This window comes from Zonotrichia leucophrys, chromosome 27, assembly GCF_028769735.1.
Source record: "Zonotrichia leucophrys gambelii isolate GWCS_2022_RI chromosome 27, RI_Zleu_2.0, whole genome shotgun sequence".
Lineage (NCBI taxonomy): Eukaryota > Metazoa > Chordata > Aves > Passeriformes > Passerellidae > Zonotrichia > Zonotrichia leucophrys.
In genome coordinates this window covers 4,988,810-5,001,542 of record NC_088196.1, presented here as the reverse complement: position 1 = coordinate 5,001,542, position 12,733 = coordinate 4,988,810, and the positions used below count along the sequence as shown (strand labels likewise).

The window sequence follows — 12,733 nt, the reverse complement described above, 5'->3', positions numbered from 1 at the left end:
CCTGCCGTGCCCCCCCCATCCCCCGGAGAGAGATTTGGGGGGCCGGGGGCGGGGAGAGAGAGCATCCCTTTGGGGGGGGGGGGGCGGCGCACGGCCCGTGGCGTGGGCACCGGCGGAGCAAAGCGAGCGCGGAGCGGGGGCCGCGGGCCGGGGCCGGGGGGGTCCCCACGGGGGAAGGGGCATCGCCCGCGGCCGCGGCGCCGGGGCCGTGCATGGAAGCGAGCTGGGTGCCGGCTGCCATGGCTCTGGGGCTCTCCTCCAAGAAGGCTTCCTCCAGGAACATCGCCGTGGAGAGGAAAAACCTCATCACCGTCTGCAGGTGGGGGGCACGGCAAAATGGGGAGGGGGGAGAGGAGGGGAGAGGAAGGGAGAGGAGAGGGGGGAGGGAGAAGCGACCACCGGCGGTGGGGATGGAGGGGATGGGGGGCGGGGAGGGGCCGTGCTGGGGAGGGGTGGGGGGTTCATCCCTCCCCCCCGCCGCCCCCTCGCCCTTTGGGGGGGTTTGTTGTGGCTGCGGTCGCTTTTTGAGGGGGGGAAATTCAGGTTTGGAGGGGGGAGGAGGAGGAGGAGGATGGGGATGCGGGAAAGGGGGGGCGCGGGGCTGCGGCGGTGCGGGGTTCTGGGGGGTTCCGGGGGTTCCAGGGGGTTCCAGGGGGTTCCGGGGGGTTCCTGGAGGCTCCGGGGGGCTGTGGGGATCTATAGGTGCTGGGGAGGGGTCGTGAAGGGGGAGACAGGGGGCGGGGGACACAGTGACAACATGGAGGCGGCCGGCGCGGGGATGTCGGGGGCCGCCGGGGATGGCGGGGGGACCTGGAGGGTGAGGGGGGTGCTGGGGGCAGCGGGGTGCGGGTGGGGGGCTGGGGTTGGGGACCCCCATGCGGGCGGGGGCCCAGGAAGTGACGTCAGGGCCCCGGAGCGGCGGGGATGGGGGATGAAGGATGGAGGATGAGCGTTGTCATGGAGACTCGCGGCTGGACCGGGATGGGGGGGCAGCGATGGGGCGCAGGGACGGGGTTTGGGGGGCTGGTGGCTCCTGCCGGGGGGCGGTGACACCCCCGGGGGCCCGGTGAGGGGCTGGGGGTGCTGGGGGTGCTGGAGCCTGGCCCAGGGCTGGGGGGATGTGGGAGGTACCCGGGCCTGGGCAGCCTGGCAGGGACCCCCAGGGCCTCATTTGGGGTGTGGGGACCCCAGGGCTCCTCAGCTTGGCACGGGGCACCTCCACACCCCACTGCCATGACATGGGCACACATTGGATCTCCTTGCCATGGCATGGGGCACCTAAAGACCCCATTGTCACCACATGGAGACCCTCTGGATCCCCACCAGGACACCTCCAGCCCTCACTGCTGTGCCACGAGGCACCTGCAGCCCCCAGTGCCAGAATGGGACACCCTCCAGCTGCTGCCAAAGGGATCCCTCTGACAGCTGTGACCCACAGAGCCCACAGAGGGGGCGATGCCCCCCGGCAAACACCTGCCCCGTGCATGGTGCCTGGTCCGTGCCCTGTCCTCGGCGTCGCTGCGCCCCGAGCACGAGCGGCCGGGCGGAAGGGGAAGCCATCACCGCCCGCGCACGGCCGGGAGGAAGGGGGCCTTTGTTCGCCCTTCCTGGCCACTTGCACGGCGGGGAGCAGCGGGGTCCCTGGGGACACGGGGACAGGGGGGTCACCGAGCCACAGCCCAGCCCGACGCCCTCTTCCCGCTGCCGGGAGCGGGAGCCAACAGCTGCAAAAGAGCTTTGCTGAAAGCCCCGAGCCTGCCAGGGCTGGGGGTGTCCCCTCCCTGCTGTGACACCGTCCCCTCCCTGGCCAGGTTCTCAGTGAAGACCCTTCTGGAGAAGTACACGGCAGATCCCATCGATGACTCCTCTGAGGAGTTCGTTAACTTCGCTGCCATCCTCGAGCAGATCCTCAGCCACCGCTTCAAAGGTAGTGCTGGCCCCAGGGCTGTCCCTGTCCCATCCCCGTGTCCTGTGGTGGATGGGGACACAGCAGGAAGGGTGTCCAGCTCTGCTGGAGGGGCTGTGCTGGCACTGCAGCCCCTGAGCAGCCCGTGGGTGCCCGCAGGCCCTGTCAGCTGGTTCAGCTCTGATGGACAGCGCGGGTTTTGGGATTACATCCGCCTGGCCTGCAGCAAGGTGCCCAACAACTGCGTCAGCAGCATCGAGAACATGGAGAACATCAGCACCTCCAGGGCCAAGGTTGGGAAGGCACCAGTCCTGTCCCTGTCCCTGTCCCCATTTCTATGCCTGCCCCTGTTTCCATACACTCCACCCTGACCCTGGTACATGGACCCATCTACATGCCCATCCCACCCCACCCCATCCCATTACATTTACATCCCCATCTTCATCCCCATCCCCATTTTATGCCTGCCCGTTTCCATACACTCTACCCTGACTCTGGGACATGGACCCATCTTCATCCCCATTCCCACCCCATCCCCATCCCCATTTTATGCCTGCCCGTTTCCATACACTCTACCCTGACTCTGGGACATGGACCCATCTATATTCCTATCCCATCCCATCCCATCCCATCCCATCCCATCCCATCCCATCCCATCCCATCCCATCCCATCCCATCCCCATCCCATCCCATCCCCATCCCCATCCCATCCCCATCCTCTGTCCCCCCACCTTGCTCCCCTCCCCTGCCCTCCTGCAGCTCCCTCCCACACCATAGGGCCCTTGGGACACAACAGCAGCTGTGCCTCCCCATGGTACCAAAAAAGGGGCTGAAAGCCACTCCTGGGGGTGGGTGGGGATGTGGGGACCCCCGGGGCAGCCCCCACCCTCAGGAGTGCCCGGGTGCTGCCTCGCAGGGCCGGGCGTGGATCCGCGTGGCGCTGATGGAGAAGCGAATGTCCGAGTACATCTCCACGGCCCTGAGGGACACTCGCACCACCAGGTGAGCAGCCCCGGCCCTGGCGGCCACGGCCACACCTGCACCGGGGTGTGTGGGGGTGCCAGGGTGGGTTTGGGGGTGCCAGGGTGGGTTTTGGGGGGCACAGCCAGCCGTGTGCTCCCCACAGGCGGTTCTACGACGACGGGGCCATCATGCTGCGGGAGGAGTCCACAGTGCTCACGGGGATGCTCATCGGGCTCAGCGCCATCGACTTCAGGTAGGGACAGGTGGCACAGCGGGACCCCTCAGTGACAGCCTCGGGGTTCCCTGACCTTCTCCTGCTGCCCCTGCTCAGCTTCTGCCTGAAGGGAGAGGTGATGGACGGTAAAACGCCCGTGGTCATCGACTACACGCCCTACCTGAAGTTCACGCAGAGGTAGGAGCTGGGCTGCCCTTCCTGGGGTGGGGACCCCCCTGTCTCTGCCCCAGCACCACGATGGGGCTCCCTGAACCCCTGAGAGCCCTGCTGAGCCCCCACACCCCCCAGCTATGACTACCTGAGCGAGGAGGAGGAGCGGGGCAGTGTGGAGAGCAGCACGAGCGAGGACAGCTCACCTGAGCACCCCTACCTGCCCCTGGTCACCGACGAGGACAGCTGGTACAACAAGTGGCGCAAGATGGAGCAGAAATTCCGCATTGTTTATGCCCAGAAGGTACCAGGCTGGGGCCAGCAGGGTATCAGCTTCCCTAGGATGCTCCAGCCTGGAGCATCTCTGCCTCAGTGGTGCCCTCAGCTTTTCATCCTGCTGCTGCGGTGACCCAGCCGCTCTCTGTCACTCTGGATGGCCCTGGGGACGCTGGGGGTGGTGGCAGCGGGGCACCACTGATGGTGACTTCCCACAGGGGTACCTGGAGGAGCTGGTGAGGCTGCGGGAGTCGCAGCTGAAGGACCTGGAGGCGGAGAACAAGCGGCTGAAGCTCCGGCTGGAGGAGGTGATGGTGCAGAACCAGCTGGAGAAGAGGGAGCTGGAGGGCGTCATCCTGGAGCTGCAGGAGCAGCTGTGAGTGGGGACCCACTGCCGGGGGGCTCGGGGGGCTGGGGGAGCCAGGCTGGGTGTCCCCAGTGCCCCACACATGCCATGGGCCGTGTCACCTGGCAGGTGCCCAGCACTGGTGGCTGTGCCAGGTGCCGAGCCCCTGCCTTTGCTGCAGGACGGGGCTGATCCCCTGCGAGAACCCACAGCTGGCCCAGCTCTCCAAGGAGATGGTGACACCCCTGGTCAACCAGTGGCCCTCCCTGGGAACCCTCAATGGCAACGAGAGCGGCTCGGACAGCAAACTCTACAGAAGGTAAGCTCACAGTGAGGGCAGAGACCTGCCAAGCACCCTGCCCTGCCCCGGGAGGGGGGACACGGGGGGAGGGAGGGGCAGAAGAGCTGTGCCAGCCCCGGGGGCTCAGAGCTGTCCCCCTGCAGGCACAGCTTCGTGAGCACCGACCAGCTCTCGGCCGAGAACAGCCTCAGCTCCGACTCCCAGCGCCTGGGCGAGGGCAAGCGCGAAGGGGAGCCCTGGGGGCCCTTGGGTAAGACCCCCCACCCACCATAGGGCGCCCCTGGGGCCCAGCACGTCTCCCCCCATGCACCCGGTGTCAGGACCCTCCAGCAGCCCCCTCCTCGCGGTTGGGATGCTGCCCCAGCAGTGCAGGGACACCCAGTCACCCCCGGAGAGGAGGTGCCTGTCCCCCCGGGGTGGCAGGGCAGGGACCCGAGCCCGAGCCCCCCGTGACGCCCTCTCTGCCCGCAGGGAAGGACCCCACGCCCTCCATGCTGGGGCTCTGCGGCTCCCTGGCCTCCCTGCCCAGCTGCAAGTCCCTGGCCAGCCTCAAGTCCAACGAGTGCCTGGTGAGCGACAGCACGGAAGCCAGCCCGACCCGCAGCCCCAGCTGAGAGCCCCGGGCCCCGCGCCGCCCCCCGGCCCCGCCTGACGGCGCAGGACTGACCGAGCTCGGCCCCCCTCGCACCCCGGGCACCACGAGGGACTCGCCGCTGATCCCACCGGGGAGGCTGGGACGGGCAGCCCCCTCCCCACCCGGAGACCCCACCCTGGACCCCGGCTGGAGACACGGACCTGCTGGGATGGGGGTGCAGGACTGGGGGAATGAACTGTGCCACGGTGGGGGGACAGCGGCAGTGACAGCTGCTGGGGAGTGAGGGGGGGCCGGGCCAGGCCCCTTCCAGGGTGGGGGTCCAGCGTGGCCCCTCTGTCCGTCCTGCTCAGCCCCTGGTGCCCACCTGGCCTTCCCCAGCTTCCCTGCACTCTGGGGGCTGCCTGCCCCCCTTGCAGCAGCATCCTGCAAGGGGGATGAAGAAGATGAAGAAGGGGGACCTCTTCTTCCCCCTTCCTCCCCGTCCTCCCCTGGGTTTTGGGTTGTTTTGGGTGATTTTGGTTTTTATTTCTGCCCCATCTGCCTTGTTGGAGCAAAAGGAATCAATAAACGCAGCAAGAAGAGCTGGCCTGTCACCCACCCCCCCAGCTGGGAACAGAGCCCTTGTGCCCCCCTGCCACAAGGTGTCTCTACAGCCCCCCAGCACACAGAGAGAAATCCTTCCACTAAGAGACAACTATTTTATTTAAGAAATGAGGAGAAGTCCCCTCCATGAGTCCCGGGGTAAGGGGGCAGTGCCCAGAGCTGGGCAGGCCCTTGCAGTGGAAGGATGGGGCAGGGGGGCCACAATGGCCCCCCGGAGCAGCAGTGAGGTCTGTCCCCACACAGGGTGGTCTGACAGGGGATGGGGACATCCCGAGTGGGAGAGGTCCAGAGGCAGGGAGGGGGTCCTGACGTGTCCCCATGCCATGCAGAGCCAGCAAGGCGAGGCTGTGTGTGAGTGATGGTCAGGAGGGGCAGATCCCCAGGCAGAGCAGGGCTGGGGGGCCCAGGCAGGCAGAGAAGCCCCCAAGCTCTGGGGTTTGGTCCTTGCCACGGCCCCAGCTCCATCTCCTGCCAGGCCAAGTCTCCTGGGACACCCCATCCTTGCCAGAGTGTCCATGAATCCAACAGCAGCATCTGTCCAGCCCCAAGGGATGGGCGTGGGGGGCTCCATTTCCCCCCAGTGTCACAGCAGCAGGCACAGATGTCCCCCAGAGTGGCTGGGACAGGGAGTGGGGCAGGCTGGCCCTGGCTCCGTGTGCGGGCAGCGGGAGGCAGAGCAGGAACGAAGGCACTTGGGCTCTGCACGGCCGAGTGCAGATCCCTGCTCCTGGGACACCTGGCTGGAGCAGGGCTGGCACTGTCCCCTGGGCACGGCCACGGCCAGCCCTGCCCCAGGCCTGCTCACAATCCCCGCAGCTGCTGCTCCTGGTTCAGCTTCTGGAAGAAGCTCTTGCCAAACTCATAGGTGCTGATCATGATGGCGCAGGCAGGTGCTACCTTGATGACGCGGGGCAGGAACCCTGCAAGGACAGAGCTGTGAGCCCTGGGGTGACACCAGGGCACCCAGAACCCCAGCATGGAACCAGGGCACACCCTCACCTGCAAACAGCCCCCGGGTGCCAGACTCGGCGCGGATCCGCTGCATGAGCAGCCAGGTGGAGGAAGGCTTGGAAGGCCTGCAGGCTGTGACTGTGGGGAGAGGGCAGCAGGTGAGGCTTGGGGGGCACCCTGGGCAGTGCTGGGTGCCCCCCTGGAGCCAGCCCCTCACCTGGGTGCACCTCACTGTCTCCCAGCTGGATCTGCCGATGCGTTTTGACCACGTCGAAGGGCAGCGTCAGCACCGCGGCCACCTGTGGGGTTGGCACTGCATGGTGAGCCAGGACCTGGCGTTCCTGCCCAGTGCCAGCTCTGCTGTCACCTCCCAGCCCCACTCCTCCCTCCCACAGGCACCAACCCCCCAGGGGAGCCCCAGCATCCCAAACTCACCGTGCCAGAGATGGCCCCGGATGCGAAGCTGACCGTGAACGTGGAGCCGTCCAGCCAGGGCTGCCTGCAGAGCCACGACCTCACCAGCTCGTAGTTAAACCAGTACAGAGCTGGGGGAGAGGAGACACCAGGGCTACCAGCGGGCACCCCCACACCAGCACAGGGCTGCCCTGGGCCCCCCACGCCCCAGTGCCCCCCAGGCATACCCGAGAAGGGGACGTCCCGCAGCACGGTGGGTCCCCAGCCCCTCCAGAGGGACAGCCAGCCGTCCTGGGCCACTGCAGACTGGATGCACACACGCAGCTCGCGGTAGCTGAGCTGCCGGGACTGCATCTTGGTGCGGATCAGCTCCAGGGGGCTGATGACTGTCACAGCACCCACTGCAACACAAGGGACACGGGGAGTGAGCTCTGTCCGCTCCAGTGGCCGTCCCAGAGCCACCAGCACCGTGCCAGGAGAGCCAGCACTGAATGTGGGCACTGAGTGGGCATGGGGGACCCCAGAGAGGAGGGGCACTCACGCCTGGCCAGGGCCCCAGCCAGCAGGGGGATGTAGTGGTTCCAGCTCCCCACCCGGGTGCGCAGGTAGTCCCGGAGCTGGTCGTAGGTGGTGAAGTAAATAACGGTGGCTGGCACGGCCATGACCCTGCGAGGAGGAGAAGGGCAGTGAGGGGCACATGGCCTCCCTGGGGGCTGGCAGGGAGCTTGGGACTTGTATTCCTGGGCAGGTGGTAGCAGCCAGAATCCCCAAACTCACAGGGTGGGGGGCAGGCCGCTCCACAGAGATCTGATGCCCTCATTGCGCGTGATCTTCACAAAAGCATCCTGGGGAGAGAGAGGAGCACCAGGGACAGCAGTTACAGGTGGGAGAAGGACAAACAACCCCCAGAAAACACCCTGACAGCCCTCTGGGGTGGGGAGGCCCTGGCCATGCCTGGAGCTCCTACCAGCGTGCCAGTGAAGTGCCCGGGGGCCTTGTACCAGGCGGTGCAGCTGCTGCCGTTCTGGCACACGTACAGGTGGTCCATGAGCCCGTTGCAGTAGAGGAAACACTTCCCTGAGGAGGAAACAACAGCACTGCCATCACACAGGAGAGCCTTCCCCTCCGCCCCATGCCCTGCACATCTGGTCCCAAAGCTGCCACGTCTTCCAGGAAGGAGCCAAACCCTCAGTGCCTGAGCCCAGTGTGGACCAGCCCGAGACCAGGAGAGGAACAACCCTGCACAAGGGTCTGATCATGGCCAGAGCCAGGGATGGGGACACCCAGCTCCATGGCAGGGGTGGGCACACAGCAGGACCCACTGCCAGCACTGGGAGAGGGTTTATTCCTCACTTGGTCTTGGCTCTGCTGTCTTGGCACAGTGGGGACATCAGCATTGGCCCTGCCACTGTGCTCCCAAGCCAGGCACAAAGGGCACCAGTTAGGAAAAATCCAAGGGGACTTTGATGTGGCAGCAGGACAGAGTGACAAGACCACACACAGCCAGCCCAGCTGCACAACAGATCCCCATAGATGTGGCACAGCCAGCCCCAAAGCAGGGCTGCAGGGCAGCCTGGGCTGGGGACAGTGTCAGCCCCCACAGTGCAGGGATGTCCCCACAGCCAGAGGAGCCCAAGCCACCACCAGTGGAGAAGCAAACCAGGATGAAGGCTTGGGAAAGCAAAGCCACTGGCAGCAGGAGCCCCCGGCGTACTCACATGTGGCCGGCTGAGCGCCCCAGGGCACTGACTGCGCTGCCAACACTGAAACACACAATGGGACACACTGAGCAACCACAGGGGACACGCCACCACCCGGGGCTGGGCAGCAGGACAGCTCTGTGGGTGACTGCATGCCCCCACAGCCGCTTCCCAAGCAGTTCCTATTGTCACCAAACCAGTCCCTTGGGGCCAGCCCCAGCCCAGTGAGCCCACAGGAAGGGGCAGGCCCAAGGGGAGCAGCATGGAGACTGGAACAAAGGGCAGCAGCTGCAGCAGGCTGAGCCTCTGGAGGGCTGGGGGCTGCCAGGCACGGGGCTGTGGAGGGACAAGGACAGAGCCAAGCACCAGCCCAGCTCCCCCAGCAGGGCCCCCAGGCCCATGGTAACCTGCCACCTTGCCATGGCCCCACGCTCCAGAGCAGAGACCCTGCCACCAGCTGTGCCAGCTGAGACACCCCTGCCAGGGGACTGGCTGCAGCCCCCCACCCTGCCCCGAGCAGGGTTACCTTTGGAGAAGGGGGTCCTCTGGGCCTGCAGCCGGATCTTCACCACGTCCAGCGGCGTCACTGCAAAGACACCAGAGACACCATCCCTTAGCCATGCCAGCCCTGTGCCAGTCCCCTGCCCTGGCACCCGCCCCTCTATGCTCACCGAAGAGGGAGGTGAGGATGGCCCCTGTCCCCGAGGCCAGCATCTGCTGCAGTGGCGTGATGCCCCCGCCGGGGCTCGGCGGCAGCTTCTCAGCCATGGCACTGTCCCCCTGCAATGCAGAGCAGAGGATGCTGAAGCCTGGGGGTCCCTGTCCAGGGGTGAGGTCCCCTGGAGCCCCCCCAGCATCCCCAGCCCAGCAGAGTGTCCCACAGGTGTCCCCTGCCCGCCGTGCTATCGCTGCAGCACACGGCACCGAGGGCCCCCCACAATCAGCGGGGCCTGGGGGGTGACAGGGACTGGCTCCCAGGGCCAGCCCAGCCCTGATAACACCCCCTGGCCCCACGCTGGCAGCAGGCCCAGCCTGGCTGCAGAGGTGGAGACAGTCCAGCCTTCCATGTCCTTGGGGAAGGAGGACCGTCCCCTCCCTGCGCTCGGAAAATTAAGGAAAGGAAGGAACAAAGTCCAAAGAGCAGCCATGCTGTGACGGTGACAGCCCTCCCCAGCTCTGGCTGCGATGGCAGCAGAGCCCAGTGCAGCCATGGCAGGACACCAGGGAGGGGGAGATCCCCCTCATGAGTTTGCAACAAGAATCCCAGGAAGGGTTTAGGCATCTGAAACCTCCTGCCTGATCCCGCTGGGCTTGGCAAGACTGCAGCCTCCAGGGCTGGTGTGCTGCCCTCGGGAAGCAGGGGATATCACACCCTTCCCAGCGAGAAGGATGTGGAGAAATGACCCTCGGCACATTCAGCACCAGCTGCTCCCCCTCGCTGCAGCCTGGGGATCATTATCATGCTGGGACAGGGCCATAGCAGGAGAGCTTCCAGGCTCTGGGAACCCAGGGTTCTTTAAAGCCTGGGAACGCAGCAAAAAAACTTCACCATCTGACTCATCAATTCGCAAGGTCAGAGAAGTCATAAATCTCCCCTTTATGGGCTCAGGAATTGTTGGGTGACCAAGGCTGCAAGTTGGGACAGGTCTGTGCTGAAGCCACACGTGCCAGCCCCCTTGGGAGCTGGGTCTGCCCTGGCACAGGCACCAGCCCCACTGGGAGAGCTGGATCCATCCCAGCCCTGCCCATGTGCCAGCCCCACGGGGAGCTGGGCCTGTCCGAGCCCACACCCTGCAGTGCCCCAGGATGTGGGCGCTCTCTGGGCACCCATCACACCATGGCAGCGTGGCACGTGCCCCACTGACCCCACAGCCACTGCAGAACCGTGCCACGGGCAGGGCGCTGCCTCCGGATCCTGTGACCCAGCCCTGCTGCTCAGCCTGACGCAAGCCAGGGGAAATCTCTTGCTCCCAGCTCTGCCCCACCTGATAAACTCTCTCCTTGTGACGTGCCCCAGCACAGCCCCGCTGCTGCTGCTGGGCATTGGGGCACCTCCAGGGCTTCCTGTTTGTGTCCAAGCTCCCCTCTCAGCTGGGAGCTGCTCCCTTTTCCGTGCAGGGTAAAATACACCCTTAAACCCAGAGCCCTAAAATATGCCATTAAACCCAGAGCCCTATAATATGCCCCTAAACCCAGAGCCCTATAATATGCCCCTAAACCCAGAGCCCTAAAATATGCCCCTAAACCCAGAGCCCTATAATATGCCAATAAATCCAGAGCCCTAAAATATACCCCCAAACCCAGAGCCCTGCTCTGCCTGGCGTGTCAGTGGGGCTGGCTATGGCACGGTGACAACAACGGGGAAAATAAACACGGCTTAAGGTGATCGATGCAAACAATTCCCAGGGACGGGGCCTGCGGGGAAGCCCAAGGGGCTCTTGCCGGGCTGGAAGGGCCCAGCTGACCCCAGCCCTGAGCCTGAGGGAAATCCTTGGCCCTGGGCTGCTCCAGCCTCGGGGCGGTGAAGCGGGGTCCCCACCTGGCAGCCCGGGGGGATCCCCTCCAGCTGGGGCACAGAGAGCTCTGCCAGGAGCAGGGACAGAGCTGTTGTGTCCCCGAGGAGCCTGGCCCGGGGCAGGGACAGTTCCGCTATGTCCCCGAGCAGCCCCGGCCCCCCATCCTGGGGCCGAGCCCCTGAGCGGTTTCTCCCCCTGCCTGGAGCCTGCAGGGGTTCGTGCCCTCCAACCCAGGGCTGTGCCCCCTCCCCTGGCCCTACACCTCCCTCTCGCAGGCCCGGGGTGCGCCTCCTCCCCGTGAGGGGAGCCCGGGGGTCCCTGCGGCCGCCTCCACGCCCTCAGCGGCCGCACGAGCCCCGACACCGGGGGAAACTGAGGCAGCGGTGACGCGTGCCGGACCACGAGCGGGGATGACGTGGGGGGAACGGGGGTGTCGGGGGAAGTGCCGAGGGTTCCGCCCCACCTGCTCATTCCAGCCAGGCTTGGCGCGTCCCTCCGGGACCGGGAGGCGGCTCCGCGCCGGCGGCGCCTTTAAGGAGCCCCATGGGCGCCCCTCGCCCTCCGCCGCGCTTCCGCCCGTCCCGCCCCGCGCATGCGCAATGAGCCCCGCGCACCACTGCGCCCCCTGCCGGCCCGGGGGAGCCGCGGCACCCAGAAACAGCTGGGATAGGGAAACAGCTGGAATAGAGACACACCTGGGACACAGACACAGAAACAGCTGGAATAGGGAAACAGCTGGAATAGAGACACACCGGGGATACAGACACAGAAACAGCTGGAATAGAGACACACCTGGGATACAGACACAGAAACTGCTGGGATAGGGAAACAGCTGGAATAGAGACACACCTGGGATACAGACACAGAAACAGCTGGGATAGGGAAACAGCTGGAATAGAGACACACCTGGGATACAGACACAGAAACAGCTGGAATAGAGACACACCTGGGATACAGACACAGAAACTGCTGGGATAGGGAAACAGCTGGAATAGAGACACACCTGGGATACAGACACAGAAACAGCTGGAATAGAGACACAGCTGGAATAGAGGCACAGAAACGGCTGGACTAGAGACACACTTGGAGTAAACAGCTGGTTTACAGAAACAGCTGGAATAGAGAAACACCTGGAATACAGAAACAGCTGGGACAGAGAAACAGCTGGGATACAGACACAGAAACAGCTGGGATACAGAAACAGAAACAACTGGAATACAGAAACACCTGGAATAGAGAAACTCCTGGAATACAGAAACACCTGGGACACAAACACCCTGTACACACCTTGTACGTGCTCTGCACACTCGTGGTGCTGACAGAGGGGCCCATCTTGCACACTCACTGTGCTGGCAAAGGGGTTCACCTTGCACACTCAGACTCCACGCTGGCAGAAGGCTGTGCCTTGCACACTCACTGTGCTGAGGCCCTGACCCTCACCATCCTGAGCCCACCGGGGTTGCACGCTCATTGCATCAGGCTGGGACATGGGCACAGTGCCGTGCCAGGCCCAGTGCCACTGTGCTGCCTGCAGAGGAACAAAGGCTCTCAGTTCCCAAAGCACTGTGAGCATCACCCAGCATCTCCCCGTCCTGTGCCACGCTCCCTGCAGCTCTGCCCGGCCCTCTGAGCAGGGGGCGAGTGCCCTGCTGGTCCCACCTGGGCCTGTGGGAGCCGGCATTAATGCTGGGGGTCTGGAATCCATCTCTGCTCACTGCAGGCCCTCACATGGAGCCCTTCCCTGCTTTGGAAGCACTGTGTTTCCAATGGAGAACCC

General features: G+C 65.1%; 2 protein-coding genes across 4 annotated transcripts; one reads left to right on the top strand and one right to left on the bottom strand.

Annotated features, from left to right (window-relative positions):
- Positions 1-97: 97 nt before the first annotated feature.
- RUNDC3A (RUN domain containing 3A) lies at positions 98-5,353 on the top strand. 2 transcript variants are annotated; one of them, XM_064733887.1, is made up of 11 exons: positions 99-319; positions 1,812-1,927; positions 2,066-2,199; positions 2,823-2,908; positions 3,033-3,122; positions 3,201-3,281; positions 3,393-3,558; positions 3,749-3,906; positions 4,058-4,195; positions 4,321-4,427; positions 4,649-5,353. In XM_064733887.1, the coding sequence occupies exons 1-11, from the start codon at positions 213-215 to the stop codon at positions 4,789-4,791; spliced, it is 1,326 nt and encodes a 441-aa protein (XP_064589957.1). In that variant the 5' UTR covers positions 99-212; the 3' UTR covers positions 4,792-5,353. The 2 variants fall into 2 exon arrangements, with proteins under 2 accessions (XP_064589958.1, XP_064589957.1); XM_064733888.1 differs by lacking the exon at positions 4,321-4,427 and having other exon boundaries at positions 98-319.
- Positions 5,354-5,456: 103 nt separating this feature from the next.
- SLC25A39 (solute carrier family 25 member 39) lies at positions 5,457-11,524 on the bottom strand. 2 transcript variants are annotated; one of them, XM_064733899.1, is made up of 12 exons: positions 11,420-11,524; positions 9,112-9,220; positions 8,967-9,026; positions 8,459-8,503; positions 7,708-7,817; positions 7,518-7,585; positions 7,282-7,406; positions 6,968-7,141; positions 6,762-6,871; positions 6,544-6,625; positions 6,375-6,464; positions 5,457-6,295 (listed from the first exon to the last, which is right to left on the bottom strand). In XM_064733899.1, the coding sequence occupies exons 2-12, from the start codon at positions 9,206-9,208 to the stop codon at positions 6,177-6,179; spliced, it is 1,080 nt and encodes a 359-aa protein (XP_064589969.1). In that variant the 5' UTR covers positions 9,209-9,220; positions 11,420-11,524; the 3' UTR covers positions 5,457-6,176. The 2 variants fall into 2 exon arrangements, with proteins under 2 accessions (XP_064589969.1, XP_064589970.1); XM_064733900.1 differs by lacking the exon at positions 8,459-8,503.
- Between the last annotated feature and the right edge of the window lie 1,209 nt (positions 11,525-12,733).